The 26,481-nt window shown below is 39.1% G+C and overlaps 1 protein-coding gene across 1 annotated transcript in view; it reads left to right on the top strand.

Moving 5' to 3' along the window:
• Nucleotides 1-26,099, top strand: part of LOC149769937 (uncharacterized) — a 40,411-nt gene extending 14,312 nt beyond the window's left edge. The window contains exons 3-6 of the mRNA XM_089949639.1: nucleotides 531-674; nucleotides 23,370-23,523; nucleotides 25,167-25,267; nucleotides 25,918-26,099. Of these exons, the coding sequence (XP_089805765.1) occupies nucleotides 542-674; nucleotides 23,370-23,523; nucleotides 25,167-25,267; nucleotides 25,918-25,961 (432 nt within the window). The 5' untranslated portion in view covers nucleotides 531-541 and the 3' untranslated portion in view covers nucleotides 25,962-26,099. The remainder of the gene's footprint in view (nucleotides 1-530; nucleotides 675-23,369; nucleotides 23,524-25,166; nucleotides 25,268-25,917) is intronic.
• The last annotated feature ends 382 nt before the right edge of the window (nucleotides 26,100-26,481 follow it).

Raw genomic sequence — 26,481 nt, 5'->3', positions numbered from 1 at the left:
TCAGATTTTGAGAAAGAAAGAAGTAACATTAAACAAACTACCATACTTGAGATAAATTTACACCAGTATTTTCTATGGTTATATCGATACAGGTCGTTTAGAAGTTTAGAACCTACTATTTTAGTGAAGTGTGCCATATTTTAGAATTCGATTACACATGCGTATAAATGGCAATGGTGAAAGTAACGGGACCTTCATATGCAGGTCGGAATCATCTTAGTTTCCCCAGGTACACGTGGTCATGTATTTAGCCAAATTGAACCAGTTTAGTAAATAAAATGATCAGGCTACGTAATGTCAAAAAGACACTTTTAAAAATATTTTGGAGCCAATATCACCATATGCCATTTGACGGCATGTTGTAAAGATCTGCCTAATGTAATGTATTGTTTGACAGAATAGTAGATCTAATACATTACATTGTTTTTGTTTGTTAGTAGAGCTTTCAGCAGCATTTGATTGATGTCGGAAATCTTGCCATAAACTGGTTGTCAAATTATGAGCGCACAACTAAATTAATATATTTTCAGAAATACAAGAGATGTTCCAAATGTTTGACAAGAATGGGGATAAATCTTTGTCAGTTAATGAGTTAGGGAAAGCAATGAGGTCACTCGGTTTCAATATGACACAAGCGGAAGTGAGACAAGCCATGGTGAAAATAGACACAAACAGTAAGTAATATTTTTTGAAGTTCGGTTTTTGTGCTTCTGATATGTCGTTATGACATAAATAAACGTCGTCGGTCCATTCTAATGCACGTATCTTAGGAAAGAAGTAGTACATAAGACGTGTCTCAGGAACGCAGTCTCTCGACAGATCTGTATTAGGAAAGAAGCCATACATAAGACGTGTTTCAGGAAAGCAGTCTCTCGACAGCTGTCTATTAGGAAAGAAGCCGTACATAAGACGTGTCTCAGGAAAGCAGTCTATCGACCGTGAAACAACCTTGAATTTTGCAACTGTTGATGACAGTCATGAAAAACCAGGGAATGTTCCACCACCACTTTGACGCCGGGAACAATTATGTAATTGAGTCATAACTGAAGTGATCGTGAGTTAAATGTAACGAGTTCTGACCAGAATATTCGGAGGTTGCAGTACGGATCATTTGGGTGCTTTCCGTAAACATGTTTTCTGGGTCAATCCATATGTTCAGTGGATTAGATTCGTCTAGTAGACTATTTATTTCCAATCGACAGCTCGATATCCCAATCTTTTCTTATATGGAAGATACGAAAACCAGTCTAGCATCACATAGGCAAACATCGTGGCGGTAAAACGTAGCCACTCAGCAGATGGCCTAGCAAACTTAAACGTTGTTAAATCGAGTCATGCCTGCATAAAATCGATATGAAAATTATTTATTTTATCAGAAATTGCGAGTATTAGAATCGTTATATCTTTATTCTGCTAAAAGACAAAATAAAACTACGGCGTTGATGAAATTTGACCTGCTACTTATGATTTGCATTGGTAGTTGCACGAGTGTACAAATCTCATAACCCACATGTTCATGACATGCTAGATCCAGTAGTTACGTCATATCAATAATAATCGATTTCAAATGTTATAGAAAAATATTTTTTAAAAAATTAAATGAAAGTCGTATACTGGTTGTAATAAAAAAACAAAACGAAAGAACCTACAATTTTCGTGATTTATTCCGAGCAGCAGCAGAGGGGCTGTACAGACCGAAACTTTTTGCACAATAAACCCCTCCAGGAAACTATTCCTCGATAGAGGGCTTATTTCGACGAAATAAACCCTTCTATTCAGAATACAGGACAAAAAAAAATGTCCCCCGAAAACTCGAAGAGTTTCCAGGGACAAACTCGTTGAGTTTGCACTGACAACTTGGGTTACTTCAATAAATCTGAAACAGTTTCCGTGGCGGGGTCGTTATTGAAAAATCCATGGGTCGGGTCCATCCCCTCTGCTGCTCTGGGAAATGAGTTTCCAAGGAAAAACATTTTTATGTTAGCGGAATTAAATCATTGACAAATAAATAATGGCAAATATTGGAGAAGCACATACGACTAGATTAGCTCGAGAACGTCTCGAAGCAATTCAGAAATTTCTTCCTGTCCGTGATAGTGTCAGACAAAAATTACAACTAAGACAGCAAGCACGGGAAGGCTTTGCAGAGACTACGGAGGAATTATTTAAACCCGTGACCAAAGCTACTGAAAAATCCGCAGCTGTTACCAAAGAGGCTTTAATAGAGCAAAGGAAAATTTTACAGGATATTTCAGCTGGACTTAAACCCCCGCCTCCACCCGATGAAGTTGTTGTGTCAGTACCTGCTGGTAAGCGAGTAACAGGGAGAATTACTGACCCCGCCAAAAGATTTACGCCGGATTATATTGAACTTCTTAAAAATGTACCAGAAGAGAAATTACCTGAGACAATACTGTTAGGATTGATTAGAAGAGATGTGTCTTTAAACCCAGAACACGGTTCTATGACAGATGATAATTTTATCAAATATTCGTATCGTATACGTGAAAATAAAAAACAAATCAGCAGGGACGATACAAAATACGATAGACTTGTAGATGCTATACGTAAACTTGAAATTCCACCATCGCAACCTCAAGAAGAAAAATCACCGTTGCAACACACAGAACGACAACAATATCCTTCACGGCGAAGAGCAATAGATCCTGACCTAACTCCGTTAAGTGAATACGAGGCTGCATCTGAAGGAAGTCCGCGGGGCCAAAAATTCAAACAAACTAGGTCGCCGATAATTAGCTTAACAACATCTTCTGAAAGTTTGCCTCAAGACATTTTATCCCCAAGAATTGTACCATCAACAGGGGAGGGTTTAGGATCCGGTTTTATTGCCTGCCCTAATAATATCATCGATGATGTATCACGGTTGGAAGTTCTCATCGGAGGAAGACGTGCCGGAAACAATTCTCCGGAAATTATAAATGAAGCCGCAGATATCTGTCAGAGACTATTTCAGCGTGGCATCATGGATATCAGCATCTACCGGGGGCTCATTGATGAACTCGCAGACGGTTACCACAGCGACTAATAATTAAATTTGCTAGCAAATTCAGTTAGATAAACAATAATTAAATAAAATGATACTACACGATTCTTTTCGCAGACCAAGAAGTGTCAGAGTAGTAAACTCACGATTACCAGTATACGAGGTTGTTTACGGAGATGGAGTCGGTGATGTTGTTAGGGATTTAGTCACAAGAATCGCTCCGAAAGCTGGACCGTTAGCAAAACAATTCGCGATGAAAGCCGCTGATGTTGTCAAGGATAAAGCCATTGGCACTGTTGGTAGTCTTGCCGGGAAAGCATTTCAATCAATCAAGGATCGACTAGCACAGCTGATACGAAAAAAAAACCCAGTCGAGAGGTTGGTGCCAGTAAAACTACCATCCACTGAAGCTATGCCGGCAAATGTTAGTAGCGTAGTAAATAAGGCCGTAAATCAGAAATTAGCTGAGATCGCAACAGCAGGAATTACCTCCAAAGCGTTGCAAGATAGTGTAACTGCTAATTTGATAGCTGGTAGTGGTTTCCGGTGACGATAACATTTTAATTAGATCATCACAAATAATAATAATGTTTGCACGAAAATCCAATGACGCGTTTGATATGTCCAAACCAGTACTTAAAGATGATTCTGTACGTGATTTTCAATATTATTCTTATGAAGCACGTGATCCTAACCAACGCGGAAGAATTGAACTACAGGTCCAGGATACAAGTAGATACTTCTTGCCCGCTGAGGCCTTCATCGAAGTTGAAGGTAGGCTTTTAAAGAATGATAACACTAACTACGGAATCGGCGACCGAGTTGGATTTGTTAACAACGGCATCATGGCGTTATTTAAATCCGCTATTTACATGATAGATGGAAAAGAAATTGAAACAATTCATGATAACGTCGACGTTGCCACAACAATTCTCGGGTTGGCGAGATACTCGGATGATTACACCAGATCAGCCGGACCATCAATGATGTTTGCAAAGGATATAACCGACAGCCCCGAGAACAGGAATGTAACAATGAATAATGCCGGTGACGCAGTTGCATCGATGAACGAAAATTTTAATTTGGGTTTTGCAACACGTAGATCGATGTTAAGTGGAGATGAAGAGTTCTCAGGTGTGATTCCATTGTCTCACATCTTTGGATTCTGCAGAGATGTCCACAAGGTCATATTCGGTGCCAAACACACAGTTGTACTTGTGCGAAAACCTGATGATAATGACGCTATCTGGCGAGATGCTGCTGTTGCCCCTGGTCAGGTAATACTAACTAAACTGTGGTTGTGGATGCCAGTGTTGTCTCCGTCAATTACCGAAGAACAACGACTGTTGTCTTTCATGGACACGGGCGGTAAATCACTGCTATCCTGGAAAACAACAACCACAGACGTTATTCAGGGTGATAATGGTGGGTTGTTTACATGGCATATATCATCGCAACAAGGAGTATCAGCACCACGACATATTTTCATTGCATTTCAATACCGTGCTAGAACAGATAGCCAGGAAAGAAATCCAATGGTATTTGATACACTTGGAGTTTCTGAAGTTTCGTTGAGAATAAATGGGCATCAGGAGCCATCTGAGGATATATTAATAGATTTCGAACATCATCGTGTCGCACGCGCGTATCATCGTCTGATGTCATTTATGGGGCGCGACCTTAATGTAGACACTGGCCTGCAAATATCACAGCGAGACTTTATGAGTTTATATCCGATTTATTACTTTTCGCTGGAACATCTTGATCTGGTTAAACAATCTGTTGTCGACCTACATTTCCGAGCTCGTGTAGGTGTTCCTGCTGGTGGTTACAGAGCGATTGCTGTCATACTCTCCGATAAAGCAATGCTGCTTGAAGGTGTTGGCGGACGAATGAGGGTCATCGACGCTCCAATCGAGAATATGTAACGCAATTAAAATCAAACTTAGGATATAATGTCATACAGTCATGTTAATGTCACCTTGACTTCCGGTCAAACGAAGAAATTGCAATCAAAGAACGCAAGCACGTGCGGGACATCAATAACACTAAAACGAGATCAGATTACTGGTGGTCCAAACAAATTGTCGTTGACTAATACTCAGCTTAAACATTTTAATAAGGCACTAACAGCAAAAACCGGTGTCCGACTTGATTTCTCTGCTGCAGCTATCAAGGACATGACTAAAACCGGTGGAATATTTCCTCTTCTCGCAGCAATACCGGCGTTGATTGCCGCGGCAGCACCAGCCGTAGCAAAAGCCGCAGCACTCGGTGCAGTTGGAACTGCAGCTGGAATGGCACTAAAAAAGGCAACGGGAAAAGGATACAAGAAAAAAAAGGGACGCGGTCTAAGACTACCAGGAACTCCACCATCATGGTATCCAAAAAAATTCTAACGCCGTTGAGCAATTTTGATTTACTCGATGCTGTTAAAAAATTGCGTGTAAAACATTTCAGAGGCGTATTTATGCGAGATCAATTACCGCAACGACCGAATAATCCAGAAACTGGCATTATCAATCTCGACAACAAAGATGGTCCGGGAACTCACTGGGTTGCTTACGCGATCGATCCACGTGGAATTATCTATTTTGATTCGTACGGTTTAGCACCGCCAGTTGAGTTTCTCAAGTATGTCAGCAGATTTTCTAATGTTCCAGTGTGGCAGTCGACGTTACCAACACAAACATTAATTGATCCGCCCATTTGTGGGAGGGAGGTTTTAAATGTTCTTGATGCAATCTCAAGAAATCCAGCAACTCCTCCTCATAAAGTAGTGTATGAATATACCGCATCGAGAAATGCTAGCATTTGAAAAACAGCAATAAGAATAATGGTGGATATTTACGGAAGACCTTTCACACGAGGAGGTAAACCAAGCACAGATGCTGATCTCTCAAAATATGCGACCAAAGATGAAGTCGATAATCTTTTGAATATAGCTGGAGTTGACCCAGATGAAGTTGCTATTTTCCAAGACAGGCAAGGAAAACTAAGAACGAGCAACATTAAGTGGAATGATATAATTCGCAGAGTTCTTGGAGCTACCAAGGATAACTTCGTTGCATTTAGTGATGGCGGCCGGATCAAGGACTCGAATATATCAATCGCAAGCATCAAAGACAGTATTGATAAAGGTGTTGATAAATGTGTGAAAAAAGCCGGTGACACGATGACAGGCGAACTCAGCATGAGCGGCAACAAAATAACCGCGTTAGCGAATCCCGAATCCGACCAGGATGCGTCAAACAAACAATACGTGGACATCGTCAACGGTAAACTAAATACGCTGCGTGCAGAGCATGATGTTCACGTGGGCGCGTTTACAAGATTTCGAAGAAACTTCGTAAAAACTGATGAGGTCGTGGATAAGTTCTTTGGGACTCCTCCAGTCGTCGATGTAAAACTCGCTGATGTAAAGACCGACATTAACACGATCAAACAAACACAGCAGGATATCGTATCGGGTATTCCTGATATCGTTAACAAAACCAGTTTGATTAAAGTTCCCACTGGAGTTACTCCGGGGCATATCACCAACATCGTATTCACGGTATCATCGGGATTCGCAACATGGTCACGACAAAATAACACTATCAAATATACAGCAACAGCCACCGGTGTTTACAGGTTGTCTGTGTTTTCAGCCGCTAAATTTGAAATCTTCACAACATATCCTTGGAGACATTCCACCGATAAGTATTCCGGGGTTTGCACTGTAATACTAAACAGCGGAACCGAGGAAACATTTATGCTTGAAGCCGAGGACGATAGTTTAACAGCAACATCTTACTGGTTTTGTTTGGAATTCGTCGCTGCAACGCCTCAATTGGTTACCGCGTAATTGAATAATGTCAACGACGCCAGATGCTCAACAATATCGATACAATCAAGTCCGTGAGTGGCAATCTGAGTTAAAAACTGTCATCGAAGTAACTAGTCAAAAAGTAAAAAAATACAAGCGCCGCATAACAGTGCTGGATATTATGGTTTATTCAGTATCTGCCGTTGTTGCATCTGCCGGAGCAATACTATCAGCGGTCACTCCGGTAACTGCAGCAGTCGCCGCCACGATCTGTGTTTCCGCGGCCACAACAACAGCTGGAGTTTTCGGCATCATAGCAAAAAAAATATCATCATGTGCTAACACAAAATTACACGATTACACGACAAAATTAAATACAGCCACGACCGCATATCAGAAATTATCATCGCTGATATCATCATCGTTAGACGTGCAAAGTAGCGACGCTACGATATCAGATTCTGAATTCAAACTAATGTCAGATGCGTACAATGACTATTTGAAAACTAAACAAATAAATAATGTCAATAGAACTGCTTCAACAAATAGTCACAAACACAACACCGGTAAGGACCACAATGATCTCAGTGTCCTCGACGACACCAGAATTCGGTATTAATTTTCGAACTCCAATTCCAGTGAGTGAAATCGCGTTAGCAAAGCTCAGTGTGTATCACAGCTGGCCCAATGTTAGGTCGGCATCATTTGGTGGTCTGCAGCCAAATAATTCATTCGTGTTCGGGAAAAGCAAAGCCGACTCCGGCGAACAGGGTGAACTTGACTGGAATACAATTACACTTCCCACTGGGAGTTATCAGATCGAAGAAATCAATAATGAGATACAACGCCAAATAAAACGAATCACCGGCAAGGAAGCCAAAATATCTATAACAGCTCATGAACCAACGCTGTCTGCGGTCATTGAAATCTCAACGCCAGGATACGCCGTGGATATTTATAACAGCTCAATCCGAACATTATTAGGATGGCCAAAGGCCCCCGAGGTTAAACCTCGTCCACCAAAACCTGAAAAATCGGATTTTATGACCTATAAAGAAGCACTACACGACCTCGAGTACAATTATTATTTACTCCTTGCAGATCAATTACTAGCAAGAAAAAGTACTTTAATGCCCGATACTTGGAGTATAGAATCTCCACGTGTTAAGGGGGGGCAGGAGCTCCGTGTTTACCGTCTAGATGATATAGAATCTGAATTATTTATTCCGATCAATCTAGTACATAAACAACAGCTACAACTCCTGCGAGTATATTTCCAAGATTATATTTCTGATTTAACAAGTCCGCGTGATAATATTATCACAACCATAGAAAAACTAAACAAACTCGCATCGGCCATGGAAACTATAAATCTAAGAATAATTCAGGCTTTACTGGATCTTAAAGACTATATCGATGATAATTATAGACAGATAGCCAGAGCAGATTTTGCAATTAAATATGGTATTCAAGTGAATGATATTTCAGATTTTAAATTTCCTGGATATAACGTGCCCGAGCTGAGAAAATCAGTCTCTGATCTCATCGATCAATCTTTCGAAGATATTCTTGCCGCGTACGAACGAATAAAACCACAACCTGTTATTCTCAAGCACGACAACAGTACAGCATCCGATGGCAGACACATCTCACCCGGGATCGTAAATATCACAGATGTTATTGCGGTCAATCTTGTATGTGACGTCATCGATGGCAGTTACAGCGCATCAGATACTACGACGGCACAACAGGGGTTTATCCTGTATACGTTCACACCAAGAGACCCCCCTGGTTTTCTGATTGTGCAAGAACCAATCAATCCGGTCTATCTACGGTGTCATAACCCGTGGTTGTCAACGATAAATTTCAAACTCACCGACCAGAGGGGGAATTTGTTGGACCTGCGTGACGAGACTGTTAGTATAAACTTACTGGTGAAGTCCTAAGTCAAGGGATCCATAATATTTATAATAGTTTTTTTTTCTGCACTGATCCATTTTCGTCATTTTATCGTGCAAATACCCTATCAAAACCAGCATAAGTTATCGTTGAAAGTGCTAGCACGCATTTAAAAAAAAACGGTTGTGTATAATGTATCAACCCGAGTACATTCATGCACGAGTTCATATTCATGATAAGCAAATTCTTTACGAGGCAATAAAAACCGCATTTCAAATACAGACATTCCCAGAACAGTATTTCCCCGTTAAAATAGTTATTGACGTGTATGGTGACGAAGACTTCTTGTTAACTCCGTCACAATTAACAGAGCTACAGCAAAATCATATGATCATAGTTTGGTGTCAACGAGAACAGATTATGAACTATTCTCATTCCTGTATTGATGTTGAAACGCTTAAGCAAATCCTGAAAATCTGAAAGCGCCCTTCACTTGAGAAACTCTTTGAGTTTCCAAGGGCAAAAAAAATAATACACTTTTTTTTTTACCCGTGGAAATGTGCTTTACACTCCAAGCGGGGGGGGGGGGGGGCGCTAGCGTTCTCAGGTTCTACTTTCACTTTGTGCTGTGAGTCACACGCTATGCGGTTTATACTTCCTTGTCGGCCTCGTAGTCAGAAACACTAGTATTTTTGTCAGAAATGCAAGGCATTTCCGTGTCTAGATTCTTTATATAACCTTTTAACCGTCTCACCCTGGTGCTAATTAATTTTCGAGTCTCATACTCTTGTGACAATCCAAGACGAATCTTCTCAACTGCACGGCACAGTGGAATAAATTCAGATACCTGATTTTCAGTTATCCCGGCAAGTGATCTGTAAACACGATCTTGCAAACCCTTAATGAACCTATAACGAGCAGGGAGATTGTTCTTCCCCAAGCGTGATAGCTCATTCAAGGATTCAAAATCTGACATAATTGTTTCAGTGTCTAGTAAAATATTAAAACCTCGCTGTTGTAATTCTTTAATTTCAACAAGTATGATATTTATATTTTCGTGATTCATATTATTATATATTTTTATATTTTTAATAGAAACACTTTGCATGAGAAACGCTAGCTTTCCAAAACAAAACGAGACAGTCGGAAACATTTATCCCCTGCAAGGGCCTAGATCGTCAAATAACGTTCTAGAACCCCACGAGGACTGCTTCCGACATGACAATACAACATGTAACACGAAACACTTTATCCCCTGCAAGAGCCTCTAGATCGTCAAATAACGTTCTATAGGCTCAAGAAGACGTGTTTAGTGAATTGACAAGGACAAACATATAACACGTAACTTATCCTAAGGACGGACCCCTCTGACTGCCAAGTGACTCAGAGGCACATTTATTTACAAGACGAGACAGCCCTGGCTTCTAGGATCGAGTTCTCTAGCAGGCCCGGCAAACATTTATTTGACAACACAAACAACCTTTACCTCTGATTCGAGTATCACAGCAAGCAAAGGTACAATGAACATGTAATCTTATCCTAAGAGACGGTACAGAACAGACAACCTTTACCTCTGATTCGAGTATCACAGCAAGCAAAGGTACAATGAACATGTAATCTTATCCTAAGAGACGGTACAGAACAGACAACCTTTAACCTCTGATTCGAGTATGACAGCAAGTAAAGGCACAATGAACATGTAATCTTATCCTAACTTATCCTAAGACCTTATCCTATGACGACACAAACATACACAGGTGGGTCATTTTCTACGGTCAGCAGCAGAGCAAAACCATCCATTGAATCGACCATTGGATGGTGCACAAAAGACACCCGCCATTGGCGGATTAAATTTATGGTTTTGCTTGCGCGTGCTGACTTTCGATCGACCCAAAGGTCTTAGGGAGCGATTTCGTATATAACCCAACTGTTACTTGCGAGTTGGAAATTCGCTCTAGCAGTGGGCGGGACTTGTTTAAAATATTTTAATTGTATGTTTTCTTAAGCGCGGTCATATAACAAGCACAGAAGAGCAAAACAGTCGGATATATTCAGTAAAACGAGGATATTGTTTGTAAAAAAATATATATTCTACGGTAAATAAATGATTACATGTTATGAACTCGATAAAATATTTTATCAAGGTGGCTTTCTTAGGGGGAGCAAATCCTCTGACCAGCAACGACAACTCTGCAAAGCGTTACACACTCTCGGAGGAGTTATCGTCGTTTGTGTCAACGATAAGAGTTATATAACAGAATGAAATCTTCTGTTTGAGCTTCTTTGAAAATGCTGTTTTGTAGATCCCATCTGCGACATGCTGTACAGAAGGTGGACAAATACCGAAATACCTACCGGCTGCGCTCATTGATTGAAATATTATTTCTTCACGAGTCTCAACATTCACAGATTTCACTGCTCTTCTTATAGCTGTTTTACATTTAACTCTTCCTCGTATGGTATTCTTGCTCTGAGTGATCGCTTGAAGGTTTTCAATACTGTTATCAAGTCTGTTCCCGTTAATATGATCAATGACAAGGCCTTTAGGGATCTCTCCGTTAAAAACCTCATAGACGAAACGATGACATAAATACCTCCCTTTCCTAACAGTAAATCTTAAATAACCAGCATTATCAACTGTACCAACTTGTTTCCTCAGCCTGTAGTTTCTCACTATGCCATCTCGGTTTGCCTCATAATTTGGAATAGTTGGATGTCGGACGAATTCTTGATTCATTATACTATAAGCAAATCATTGTCTAATTCATAATTTGTCTGAAAACTTATTTATGTAATCACGCTCGCATTTGAGAGCGTTATCACAGTCTGGATTTTTTTTATCATAATACCGTTTTAGTTCTCGATAGCGTTTTCCACCACACGCTGAACATAATTGCGTTATTCCTCGTACTCCAATGCCGCATCTGATACACGGTATCGGTCCTAGACTCCCACCGCGGACCTGTTGAGCATGTTGTCCACAGTATTCGACTCTGCAGGGTTTGCTACACGGCGCTGATGAATTTAGTTTGATCCACTTGCATTGGTTCATCATATAATATATTTGTCTATTTAAATATTTGTCTTAATTATAATAATGGGTTTTGAAAGACTATCCAGAATAAAACCCATATCAGGTTCTAGATTCGATCTTGACCGGTTAACCGCTGATCCACGACGAAGAGAGTTAGCAGAGGTAATTGGTGTTATCAAGAATGCCAAAGAAGAGTTTCGTCGTGATGGTGCCGCACACACGTGGTCTTCGTATAAAATTATCCTCGGAAACGCGAGCGTTTCTCGGGAAATGCAAAGCATTTCTCGTGACCGTATCATTGATGCTACCATGAACGATACAATCGCGCGTAACATAATTGGGTATCTCGACGATAGAAGATATTTCGTACAGATAAAATTTATTGTTGGAGTCGGCGAGGGAACGTGGATTATCAGAGACAAACTAGACCCTGTTCTTGATGCCAGAGGCGTTCGTGGAAAAACCGTTCTGTTAAGTAAAGACTCAAAACCGGGAGTACTTGTTGGGATTGATATACCATATTATGCCAGAGCGTATCCTGTGACCGCAGTTGTTTATGGAATTTATCCGATGAAGAAACCACGCGTTGATAAACTCAAACCGATGAAGGTGTCGGTGTTGAATTGTGTAGCTGAGCGAGTAATGGAACATTTTAAAAATGCAATGCGAGGAAACGGCCTAACACCGCTAAGACAAACTAAAATAACAGCGTGGGCGACACGAGTAGCGGATAAAGGAGCGTCAATAAATGATGTTGCTGAGCTAGAGCGATTACTAAAATTTCCTATAACGGTTTCATCGTTAACCGGTGAGGTATTGTATGAGTGTAAATACAATTCCCGTGGAACACCAATAACTATTATCGATCATAACAGTCACGCCTGGACTGACTCGGTTAGGATATTTCCGCAAGACCGTGTTGTGAAGTATTATCCGGAATTGCAAAGCAATTCTGGGAGCATGTTTGATTTTATTTATCAGATAAGTAAAACCGATCCAGTGTCTGTGTGGTTATTCAGAAGTAGCGAAGATGGAGAATATGATCAGTTTGTGAGACCCAACGGGGAAATATACAGAACAATGGCGTTACAGCAGGAAATGAAAAAACTCGCAGAAAAATATCATGCTGGCAACACTGATACGTTACTGACACACTGTTTTACTGTCCCGGGTGTTGTCGCGCATGTAGCCCGGGAACGAAATTCATGGAGACCAACTCCGAAAAGTTTTCTTGCTGATATCCAGCAGAGCTGTGTCGAATACGGACACGGCGGTTTGTGGAATACTCAGTATGATCACCGCGGTATGATATCCGTGGACATGACGGCGTGTTATCCAGGAAGTTTCCTTGGGCGTGGAGAATGCAGCGAATATTTTAAACGGTTTGGCCACGCTGGCAATACCATGACAAGAGTAGCTGTCAACGGTGTTTTACCCGATTTTGACTTGACCGGATTTGCTTGTGTGTCGTCGTTTAAATTCGCTAAGGATTTACATCCTGTGTGTTATGTTTGGTTTGGCAGACATTTCGTTGAGAAGCGATGGGCACCGATAGTGTTATTGCGATACATGCTTGACAGTCGAATACTGTTGTCGCTGACGGTCAGCGAAGCGATTATATGTTATTGTCGTCAAACCGAAGTTTGGTTGCCAACTCCAACGCCGGTTACGTTAGAAGAAGTCATCGAAGATTGGTCACGAGAATATCCAGAAACTTCTATCGACGCTATCATCAAGAAAGCTCCTGAAGTACTTAAAAGCAAACTCAGAAATGATGAAAGCACAGCAAAAGATCTAGGACGAAGAATAATAGGGAAATTCACTCAAGGTGGAGCGTATGATCATAAACAACATCACAGTCGATTAATCATGGACAAGACTGAATTGGATCTTATTGTCGCTGATGCAGCCACGAACAACATGTTCTGTAACCGCAAAGATGTGTTTCTGTCAAACGGGGAAAAACTAGGGACTGTTTTTAGTTATATTGACGGAGAATCATCTCAGTACATACATTTGAGATCTTCGATGCTGGCTTATGTATCCATAAATTTGTTGTCGATGATCAATAGATTCCCTGTTGCCGCAGTGAGAGTTGCAACGGATTCATTTTATATTGATAAAAAACACTCAGCGCTGTTGGATAATGTTATATCGGATGATCCATCGTGGGGCTCGTGGAGAATAAAGAATGAAATGTTACACGGATATTGTAAATCGGCTGATGTTGAAATCGAGGATGAGTATCGCAGCGCAGAAATATCTTCGATGGTTTCGTCGGGGGCAACTTCGTTGTTGCCGCCGGTGCACGATCCTGTTACAAGACACAAAACAGTTTATCTGAACGGTCCTGGTGGTTCTGGTAAAACAACTCGAGCGATTGAATTATTTAGAAACTCTGACATGATTGTGCTAACATCCACACACAGACTTGCCAGGGAGATGAGACAACGGGATGTTAACGCGTGCACGTATCACAGTTTTTTCAAATACAGCGGCGGCACGTGGACACCTGAACGAATGGGAACGAAATATATTCCCGAGAAAATCATCTGGGATGAGATAGACACTGTGCCGTTGGATACATTAAAACAGTTTCTGGATTGGCTGCTAAAGAAAAATACCGCAGTGGTGATGTGCGGCGATCATGGTCAACCACCCCCAGTTACAGGTGAATCTCCACACGAGTGGCTGAAAACTTTTGTAGATTATTATGAGGAAATAACTAACGATGTTAGAGCACTCGATGAAACGCTGAAAGAGTTTAAGGCACTGATCAGGCTACAAACCAATAAAGTCCAGTGTGAGATAATGCGTGAAATAATTCCAGAGACTTCGCTGAGCGACTTTTGGGAAACGTGGAAACCAGGTGATTTAATTGTGGCAAGTAGAAAGATAGTCAGGGACACACTTCAGCAGCGGTTATTTCAGTTACATCAGAAGAAATTTCCCATGTTGCCAGTGCCGTTGTGTTATAGACCAGCTGATACGCGATTGCAGAATATTGATGTTGATATTCCAGGGCGCCTGACTGCGTCGGGTCCGGAGAAACAGAATTTAGTATTAAATGATATTGTCACAGTTGATGTTGATGCTGTTGAACAGGCACTGAAAATGAGCAAATCCCCGTGGACGCTAGGATACGCTATGACCATCCACAGTTCGCAGGGACTAACTATTTCAGATACAACAGTTTGGATTGTTGATGATCGCATCGAGTGGTCAAATTTAGTTTATTTAGCCGTGTCAAGAGTAAGAAGGATAGGTCAGTTACGAAGAATTGTATTAGATGATGTTGTCAACGACAGCTCAATCGCTGATGACACAATAAGAAAGAAATTAGCCGGTTACAAACAGAGCGACAAAAAAAATGGTAGAGAGTTTGATCCCAAACAAAGTTTGGATGTTGAATTTGTAATACAATTACAACAACAGCAGAATAATCACTGTGCGAGTTGTAATTGTTTATTGCTGTGGCAGTATTCGAAAAACGACCCAAGGCAATTCACCGTAGATAGAATAGATAGCAGTCGCGGTCATACACGTGAAAATGTGATGTTGACCTGTCTTGAGTGTAACCGACGCAGAGGTGTTGCTGCAGTTATTTAAATGATTGAATCACTTCAGTGCGGATCACTTTAGTGATCGGGGTGGTAATTGTGTATCCTCGGGAATCACCTGAAGTTGCTCGCGTTTAAATCCGCGTTGAGGAGCAGTCGAATCTAATCTGTAGATTGCGTTTCTCCCAGTTGATCTGGTTATGCTGGATATCTTATGTGTAGTAACACTCCATGTGGGATCGGTTGCTCTTTTTTTTCCTCCTTCTAGTTCGCCTGGTTCGTATAAATACCTAACGGTGACATTACCCAGCAGTGGGGACGCTAGCGTCCCTGGCTGCGTTGAAACATTTTGTTGCTGTTGTCCGCGTTCACTGACGCGGGATATATATTTTTTTGTGATTGCATTTACAGGTCTCATGTTTGTTGTTCTGGTAATTTCATTATTCAGTGCGGCTATCACGTTTGGCAGTCTTGCAACCCATTCACGAGATCTCGTATCGTAAATGAATTCCCTCGCGTACTGGTATCCGAATAATCTCTCAGCGAGTGTTCTATTAAATCGCTCAACAATTGCCTGATCCCGATGAATTTCAGTATGTCCTCGTCGTATGGTAACGTTATGCTGCTTTGTCAGTGATGACACCGCGCCCTGAAATTCCTTGCCAGGATCAACTTGTAATAATCGTGGCCAGTTTAGAGGTCCTCGTTGATAAATTCGTTTAAACGCAGAGGCGACTTCGGACGCTGTTTTAGTCGCTAACGGTTCTGCTTCTTTGTATCTACTGGCAACATCAACTACTGTTAGCGCGTATTTGTATATTTTTCTACGGACAGTATCATGAGGCAGGAATAGTATGTCAGCCTGATGAACTTCATTGGGCACACTAACATCAAAATGTGCAAAGTTGATTTGTCGAGGTGGTGGTAAGTAGATTTGCCATATTGCTTGTTTTGATAGCCAATTTTTGGCAACCTCGCGTGTTACTGATGCCGCGTTGGCGAGTTTATTAATTGCTGAGTTACCTCTCCAGTATCCGATTGGGGAATAATAAATCGCTTGCATTTTTATTTAATTATCCAGCGCCTAATACTAATTTAGATTTCATCGCTGATCTTACTAACCAATTAGCGAGTGACTCCTTAAATGATTTATTTTTTATGGCGCTTAGTGCATGAATTAATTTCACATCCGCGATATGCCTGTCTTGTAGATCTTTACTTCGATAAGCAACATCATGTATGTGACACGCTGCGTCGATAGCGTTTATCGGATACTCTCCCGGTTTTGGTTTAGATTGTTCATCAAGTCTGATATCTAGTCGGGTCCCTGGACCGCAGTAATTGTATCCTGGGAGATGTTTTTCTCCGGGATACTTTGCCCAGGGAGTTCCGGGGAGCTTTCCAAGTTTGGCTGCAATGTCACCTCCGCTAAATTCTCGCTTTTTTTTTGAAATCTAAATTTTTTTGTGCCACATCGCGTACACTTACCAGAAAGTGCTTGTCTGTTATTTTTTGTTGTAATGGTTGTTAGATCATTCGTAGGGGTTCGTGCCTTACACTTCACACAATATAGATCCATAATTATTATTCTTTATATACAAATGGAAATTACAGATTTTTCTGCGACAAAAAAGAAAGAGCCAGTTAAGCATAATTCAGTGCTACCAAACTCTATCCGCGCGATTATAATTGGGCCATCCGGTTCAGGTAAAACACAGCTGTTGCTGAACTTGATAATGAAGTGGATGAAATGGGATAAACTGTATTTGATAGCTCCATCTGTAGATGATCAACGATGCTATAACGTTATAAAAGATTTTAATGAGAGTGCAAGCGCGCTGAGTAAAGACGGTGAGGATGTTGTTGAATTTATCACTGATATCGAAGAAGCCCCCAGCGTCGAGGATCTTGATGAATCAATTAACAACCTAGTAGTGTATGATGATGTTATGTTGGACAAGCAAAAAAATCCCGCAAGAATATTTTCCCGGGGACGTCACAAAAACACTGATGTGATTTATGTTACTCAGCGTTATACACAAATTCCTAAAGTAATCAGGGATAATTGTAATCTTCTTGCGATATTCAATGGAGTTGATACACATACACTGAGAAATATTCATCAAACCTGGTGTGGTGGCGATATGGATTTAAATAAATTTAAAAATTTCTTCAGTCATGCTCAAAGAAAACCTCACGGATTTGTGACAATAAATTTACACGATCCCAGAACAAGATACCGTATTGGACTTGATACACTATTTGCAACATAAAAATGTTTTTCCTTGGAAACTCATTTCCCAGAGCAGCAGAGGGGATGGACCCGACCCATGGATTTTTCAATAACGACCCCGCCACGGAAACTGTTTCAGATTTATTGAAGTAACCCAAGTTGTCAGTGCAAACTCAACGAGTTTGTCCCTGGAAACTCTTCGAGTTTTCGGGGGACATTTTTTTTTGTCCTGTATTCTGAATAGAAGGGTTTATTTCGTCGAAATAAGCCCTCTATCGAGGAATAGTTTCCTGGAGGGGTTTATTGTGCAAAAAGTTTCGGTCTGTACAGCCCCTCTGCTGCTCGAGCACAACTACCGGGTTTTGTTGTATCACGTGACTACCACGTTGACATGTACTCTCTGCTTGATGAATCTGACTGGCCAGATTGCTGCGACTGCGATAGGTTTCCTGTCGTTGTTCTCGAAATAAATATCGTAATAATTATATGTTCTTTCTGGTGTTTACAAAACATATCTGACTTTCATTTAATATAATTGAAAATTTGTACATCAGCATTAAAAAAGAGTTTCTTGTTGATACTGAGAAGTGTTAAGTCATGTGACTAGTAATGCCAATGGAGTGTGCCGGGTCAACTATGCTGTAGTTTCATCTCGTCTGTCAGCGGATTAAAGATATAACGATTATAATACTCGCAATTGCTGAATATATAAATAATTTTTCTATCGATTTCATGCAGATATGAGTCGATATATCATCGTTTAAATTTGCTAGGCCCACTGGTAAGCGACTACCATATGCCGCTACCGCACGGTGGAGCCAAATTCCAAATTGTCAGTGTGCAATTTCTCTGACACCACATCCCAGCCTAAATGTCTAAATGTGAACGATGGGGTGGGAATATGTGGATGAATCCGGATTACAAAACGGACTGCTATTTGTTTTTAGCCAAATTTGTTGTCAAAATGTCGAATCTCTGAGCAGAACCTTTGTGCGAAATTATTACACAGTGGCATGTAGCTTGAAGCATTGGTTTCAGATATTGAATAGAATGCCGGAGAAATGGGAAATTGTAGTCCCTTATATTATATATATTAAACAGATAATACGAGTCCCTGTATCAATAGAGGTTGGGGGACTGGTTAATCCAATTACAAGAAGACAAGCTGATTTAACATAATATTTAGTCCTTGTTTACACAGCAATTATAAGTGTGAAGGTCTTTTGTCAAAAGTTAAATCAACCCCTTTGTAAATAATTTTTAATTGATGGATTTTTTAACCATTCCGTCCTAAGGAATTTAGGTTGTTTGAAAAATCTTGTTTTGGATTTTATTGGCACATATAAATTCAGGGAGAAACCTTTGTCTTTGTACTATAAGATTCTAATATTTTGCCTTTAGTGTTTTTACATACTGTGACAGGAAATATTTACTTTATATAACATTTATCTACATTGCTATATAATTCTTCTGAATTAAAGGTTTGAAAGGAAACAAAATTAAATTATGTTCATTATGCTGTTTCCACGTAGCAACATGATGCAACATAATGCAGGTCAGCAAAGTAAATTTAGAATTTTTATTCTGTACATTGTAATGACATTACATGCCACTTTAAATAAATAAATTCAATCTTGTTTCATGTGATACATGGTGTGATTTTGCACATGATCATCTTTTCTGACTTAGATGTTTTGGAGAGTCTTGAAAAAAAAACATCTTTAAATTTAGAAAAAGCATGTTTTATAATCTAAAATGTTCTTAAATTCCATTCAGCAATGGTCATACGTGAACCTTGAAAACATTAATTTCATCCTGGAAAAACCGTGGCAATTCATCGTTAGAAAAGCGTGGGAACCATGCGTTCATCAGACGTATATTAGGAAAATAGTCGTTCATCAGACGTATCTTAGGAAAGTAGTCGTTCACAAGACGCATCTTATGAAAGCAGTCGTTCAGCAGACGTATCTTAGGAACGTAGTCGTTCAGCAGACGTTTATTTGGAAAGTAGTCGTTCAGCTGACGTATCGTAGCAATGTAGTCGTTCAGCAGACGTATCTTAGGAACGTAGTCGTTCATAAGACGTATTTTACGAAAATAGTCGTTCATCAGACAAATCGTAGGAACGTAGTCGTTCATCAGACGTATCTTAGAAACGTAGTCGTTCAGCAGACATATCTTAGGAACGTAGTCGTTCAGCAGACATATCTTAGGAACGTAGTCGTTCAGCAGACGTATATTTGGAAAGTAGTCGCTCATAAGGCGCTATTCTTAAGTTTGCTTCTCTAATGATTTCGTAGCAAAAGCATTTCTTAAGATTTTTTTCTAACTTTACTATAGGTGACGCGGTGTCTTAAAATTTGGCATGTTTAAAAATTTTGCGGGAATTATAATGTAAATCAAACTGTTAAAAATAGTGACAAATATTAGGATAATTAAATGTAAGAGCGGCAACATCATCAACGATATCAATAACAACAAATATTGTGGTGGTATGGTGCCTGCTGACGATGATAAAGACGACAACTAAGGATGATATTTGTTGGCCATAAAATTTTAGAAGAAAAACGTGTGGACTTTGTTTCTCCATCCTCCTTTTCTGGTTGTTCAGAGGTTTAAAAGATTTACCCAAATTATATGTCCCTGCCGGTCTAGTTTTGTGTCAGATACAAAAGTCGTCATTATGATTATCAGCAATATCCCGCTTTATTAATATTGTGAAAAGAACTTTGACTTTGGAGCTATGTGAATGAATACATTAATGAACGAATTTTAGCGGTGTCGGTGGCTCAGAGGTTAGCGTGCCCGACTCGAGGCCTGAAGCTTCCAGGAAGAAGTCATTTTAAAATTTCAGAAAATTCTTCTCAACCTAAGTAAGTCATGTCAAAATGTTTTCTCTCTGTTAGGGTCAGCACAGTTGGACCACCACCACGAATATTTTTTTCCAAAACGCAATTTTTCATCAATCATCATATCGTAGCTTCCATATGGCCAGCAGTCACTATTTAAATTAGCTGTAAACAAAAATGTTAAGCTTTAAATGAGACATAAACTTTGTAAACCGAGATTTTGCACCTGGATGCCACCGTGATTTTCATTTAATAAACTGGACATCAAGAGACTAGGTTCCTGTGCTTGCCCAAAATTGAATAATATTAGTAACACTTGCAAAATTACAATTAGTGACAATTAGTGAAAGTTTATGAGAAAGCCTAAATACAATTTCTGAGTAATTTATTAATGTTGACTAAATGATCCGTGCTTGCTAAATCAAAAAGTGAGAACAAATCTGCCTAGCAATGAAATGAGCCGCAAAAGGATGCAAACACTCTGGCATTAGATGAGATGAAATATAAACTGAGCTGGAGAAAGTTTGATTACATTGTATTATTCTTTTAATTTGTACATTCCCAATAGATATATTTAGCGACAAATGTCAGTTCTTCATGAAATCCATGATGGATTTGTAATTATAACACTTTCATGGACATTATATTTGTTTACTTTGCTTTTGCGTACATTTAGTAATACATGATTTTAAGATCTGCTTATAATAGGAAACGGAAAAATATTATTTTCCTTACCCCGTTAGCGTTAAGACTCGCTTTTCTAACCCATGCGACAGAAAAATTTAGCTGATTTGCTAACCTTGCTTTTTTTTAATCTCAGTTTGGTTGTCTCAGCCCAGTTGTCCTAGGCATGGTGTCCACGAGCTAGGAACAATATTTAAAGGGAAGCAACCCTTTTTGTCTTCTGTTGTGTCTGTCCGAATTGTTATAAAATCAAACAACAACGCTTATATATAACAAAAAGAACTTAATTCTTTAAGCAACTTAAGGTCTCTTTAACTTTGAAAGTACACCAAACAAAACATTTTAAGAGAGACAGTTACACACATGCACACAAAATCGAACTATTCGGTAGAGCTCCCAAATGAAAGCGTATCATATAGGCCTATAAAGCATTCTCTAACCCGTGTTGATATTGATTGGCGGTTTAAGAGCTGATATCACCTATTCATTAAAACATCCAAAAAGATGTATTAAAATTTGGCTGCACACATCGATGCACATTTTTTTTTACACTTACCGGTATTTCATCGCTGCTGTGGAGATGCCGTCTGCTGAAGGGTTCTTTAGCGGCATGTACATTATATGTCCTGCGCAAATACTATGTTTTGAGGCTTGTAAATCCACATGGAACATAAAAACCATCTGTCCTGTTGCCATTTTGAATTTCGAGCTAGATATTGCTATTACCAAAAAATGGTGTCTACACTGTACACAGGTGTGCTGTGGAAAGATTTGCATGCAGCAAAATTTCACATCTTAATAAACAAGTGGCATCAGACCCACATATCGTCCATCAGTAGCAACACACATTTGGGGGGTTGGGGTTGATTTATCGGACTAGGGCCTTTAGTGCTGATCACATGACTTAGCTGTTTTAATCCTCGCTGTTAGGCACTATCACACCACCATCTTTATTAAACATTTTATGGTTTAAACATGTTGCATTTTGATGTACGGTGAGGGGAGGAGGTGAAGAAGGGTTAGGAGCAGAAGAAAAAAAACCCATCAAGTTTGGTGATATGTCTTTAAAGCAAGATTGGGAACTAAATTTAGAATATTTCGAGTTAAATGAGAGACAGATGAACATAAAGGACCGGGATGGGTGGGTGGGACGTAAGAAACACATGCAATAAAAAACCAAGAACGTACGCTAACCCTACATTTCCAGATAGGTGTCCTGTACCTACAAATATTATAAGAACAAATGTCCCAGTCACGTCTGTGACCTTACCATACATTCTACCTTGTCCATGTAACCCACATTGATGCACGTGGACCTAATGAGCAATGTATTTTCACGGGCACCAGTTGAGCTAAGAAAGCCGATTACCTAAATAAAAAATGGCTGTGAAAACAAGTTTGCCTAATGTGACTTCTAAGCATATCAAATAATTTCACAGAAACTATTTATGTTAGAAACCAACAGAAACCACTCTCAGCAATTATTGCAAATATGGCTATACCAAAAAATGTGTTATGTCAAACCTGCTGTCTCCAAGCTTTGCCAAACACACCGAATCCACACCATTTGAATCAAACATAATAATGCAATTGCAAATGAAAACTCGTGACATTACCACATTACCAGAGTGGTTAAGACATCAGTCCACAAACTATTCCACAAAATTTCTATGTAGCATGTCATGACACCAATAGCAAGACTTGTCCTTTTACATAACAGAAAATATAAATTTCCTTGAAACGAAAATCTCCTCACAGCTTGATTAGATGGAAATTGCATTAGTAGGGTCTTTAATACATGGTAAATGGAAATGTCACAGTTTGATCAGATGGGAATTACATTTGAGGGGTCTTTAATACATGGTAAATGGAAATCTCACAGTGTGATGAGATGGGAATTACATTTGAGGGGTCTTTAATATATGGTAAATGGAAATATCACAGTGTGATCAGACAAGATTTACATTGGAGGGCTTTTTAATACATGGTAAATAGAAATCTAACATCTTGATTAGATGGGAATTTCATTTGAGGTGTCTTTAATACATGGTAAATGGAAATCTCCTCGCAACTTGATTAGATGGGAATTTCATTTGAGGGGTCGTTAATACATGGTAAATGGAAATCTCGGTATAGTTGGTGAATGAAACATACAAGTTATATTAGAAAATGATGCACAATACAATTATATAACGCAGAGAGAGAGAGAGAGAGAGAGAGAGAGAGAGAGAGAGAGAGAGAGAGAGAATATATTGTATTCAGCAGGACGATAATGCTATGCAATTCTTATCGTTGCAGAAAATGGCAAAATAGAGTTTTCTGAATTTAGAAATTTTATGATGAAGGAATTAGGAAAGTCGTCTGAAGTAAGCGATGAGGAGTACCAAATAAGACAAGCATTCAAAGTCTTCGACAAAGATGGAAATGGCGTTATCGACAAAAACGAACTTAGGTAAGAATACAAGTCCATGGCATCATAATTAGTTATATATACTTTTAAACTTATACGAGAACCGCATATATAAATATTTGTTAGGCTAGTTGTGCTCAATAGTTTCTCCTATGAGATAGCGTTAACTTAGTTAGGTTTCTTATTTTCAAACTGTGAAGTTTTATGAAAATAGGCCATATGTATTAGCATTCATATGGTTATATTATTCAAATTCTCATCACCATGATCTAGTGAATTCAGTGTTTCCATTGTAGATTATAATAAATTTGGGAGTATGCGGGTTTGGTTATAGCGCTCCGTTTTAAGGAGTTCTTAGATTTTTGTGATTACTTGTTTGATTATGGGAACTCGGTCCTGTGAAAATATTCATCAGCCCTAAAAAACCTAGCCAATTACTAGTAGCAAACGTAACAGAGTGAAGTGTTAGTGAGTTTCATGATGCCATGGTTTAATTTTGGTGGATTCAGGTCAGAGCCGCATGACTGTCACTGTCGTTCAATAGTCGCTATTAAAATCTAGTTGTGTACATTGGTGTGTGACCCCAGGTGCAGTATTTATGATTGTGGTAAATCACACAATGGAATAAACGAGAATTGGACTGTTCCGTCGTCGGCAGGCATTATTTATGTTGCCATGGTGGCAAATGTGATGCAATTTTGCAGACGAAATGTGGCTTAAAACAATGATTTGACTGGCCCAAGGTGGCGTAGTAAAAATAGTTGCACGTGTTAGGAAGAGTTGTATAGCTTTACGGCGTGATTGAAATTTACATGTAAATTATCCAAAAAAAACCAAACAAATCTGATAAATTCATATGAAACGCAATTTATTACAGCCACGTTTCGGATGCATATAAATAGTTCGAACAACTTGCTGTTTGATTGTCAGGATTAAATTTGTTTACTTCGACACCGTTTCCTTACTTACATGTACATGTCCAGACGTAAACAGCTCGAAGCAACTCTCTCGTCTGGCTTTGAAATCCGCCCTGGTTTCCAGAAAATAAGACAGGATGGTTCCAATATTAAATTTCGTCAATATCTGAGGCAGCATCGCTGTTGAATAGGCATTTTTCAACTCGATAAACGATGTTGAAGTTGTTAGAGAAATTGATGCTGATGCTAAAGCGTCCGCCATATTTTTCCCACCACCTATCGAGTGGCTATTGCGGTCAGCTGACCACCAGCCAAATGATCAAAATTCCGATCAAATTACGAAGTTCGCCGAAGTCTCCATGAAATGGGCTATGCTGACGGTATGGATAGTTAATGAAGAGAAACGATGCAGATGTGCGTTTGATAGACAGTTGGAAAGTTGTGAAATCAGCGGTCTTGTATTTATTAGAGCAAAATTATATATATGACAGACACATTGGGTTCTCTAATGTACAACAGAAGTTGTACGGAAGTCTCTGGAATTAGGGGAAACTTATGATTTCTAGCGGAATCGCACCAAGGTTTATCATCGCTCGGTCAAGTAAAACCACATGGATTATAACTATATATATATATATATATATATATATATATATATATATATATATATATATATATATATATATCGAGTGGCTAGAGAGAGAGAGAGAGGGAGAATGCAACTTTTGGCAGACTCAAACTAAAAGCGTGAGTTGCGTCGCATTTCAGGTTGGCAATGCGCACTCTAGGAGAAAAGGTGTCTGAAGCAGATATAACTGAGATGATGCGCGACGCAGACACTAATGGCGATGGAAAGATTGATTATGAAGGTAAGAAAGTGTGATGAACGCGGTGCCATATATCATAAAAGAAAGAGCACGCACAAGAAATAAAAAGACAGTAAAAATTTAAAAGTTTCATAAATACACAAAGCAATTGCCGCTCTTATTTTCACTGCAGTCAGTACAAACTTCTCTCTTGTTTTGAAGTGAAATATTAACATGCAAAGTAATTATTAAAAGTCCAAAGGAGAATGGAAATATTAGAGTCTTTAATTCTTTGATTTAAAGAAAACTTTTGTTCCATGATTTTGAAAACAAAATGATGGCAAAGAAATTGAGTTATTTCTTTAGTTAGACTTTCTTAATTGGTTGTTAAAAAAAATGTATTTAAGATGAAATATAACTTTTCTTACCGTAGAATTATCGAAACTTTTTCATATTGTAAGTCATTATTTATCCTGATATTGTGTAAGCATGTTATTGTTTTATATTAAAGAAATTTGAGCAAAGTTACAAGTAAATAATTTTCTTTTCGTTATCTGTATTTAACAATTTGAGCTCCCCACACTTAGGCTAACGATAAATAAAGAAATTAATATTATCAGTCATTTCCAGTCACAAGGATTTTAACTGAATTTATCAATTTCCCTTTGAAATCAAGGCTCCGTACAAGAGTTATGTTTGTCTTCTTTTTCCAGAATTCGCAAGAATGTGGACGATGGGTTTGAAAGTAAAGAAGTAATTTGATTATCACTGTTAAATATATACTCCTCATTATTACTGCTAAGTTATTTTCATTCACTTATTGTTTGTTTCATGTGGTCTGATAGACATATTTTATTTAAAATTATTTAGTATTAAACAAAGTAAAAATGAAGAAGACTTATGTTGTATATTTTCTGCAATGTTGCAGTATTATTGCTTCAGCCCGACCCGCCCCCTCTGAGCGTTTTGATAGTGGTGACTATACAGGCGTAGTACTTTAGTCATATCTTTATTATAGGATTATGCACGGCAGTTAGATACGTTTATTATTTTTAAAGATACGATGGGACAATTATTATCCTAATACTTTTTATAATGGAGAAATACAAATGCACACCTCCGTTTTGACGTCTAAAGCCAACGTGGACATGTGATAAAGCTGACCAAAAGCATTCCGTTTGTCGGGGGTTGTTCCTTATGATTCATCCTCCATCAAAAATACCACGTAAGCCTATCATGTACTGAAAAATGGAGTTTTACCCCACAAAGCCTATTGA

The sequence above is a fragment of the Sinohyriopsis cumingii genome, unplaced genomic scaffold (assembly GCF_028554795.1).
Source record: "Sinohyriopsis cumingii isolate HCF-2022 unplaced genomic scaffold, ASM2855479v2 utg002988l, whole genome shotgun sequence".
NCBI classification, from domain to species: Eukaryota; Metazoa; Mollusca; class Bivalvia; order Unionida; family Unionidae; genus Sinohyriopsis; species Sinohyriopsis cumingii.
The sequence above is the reverse complement of the archived record's forward strand: the minus strand, read 5'-3'. Positions and strand labels throughout refer to the sequence as shown.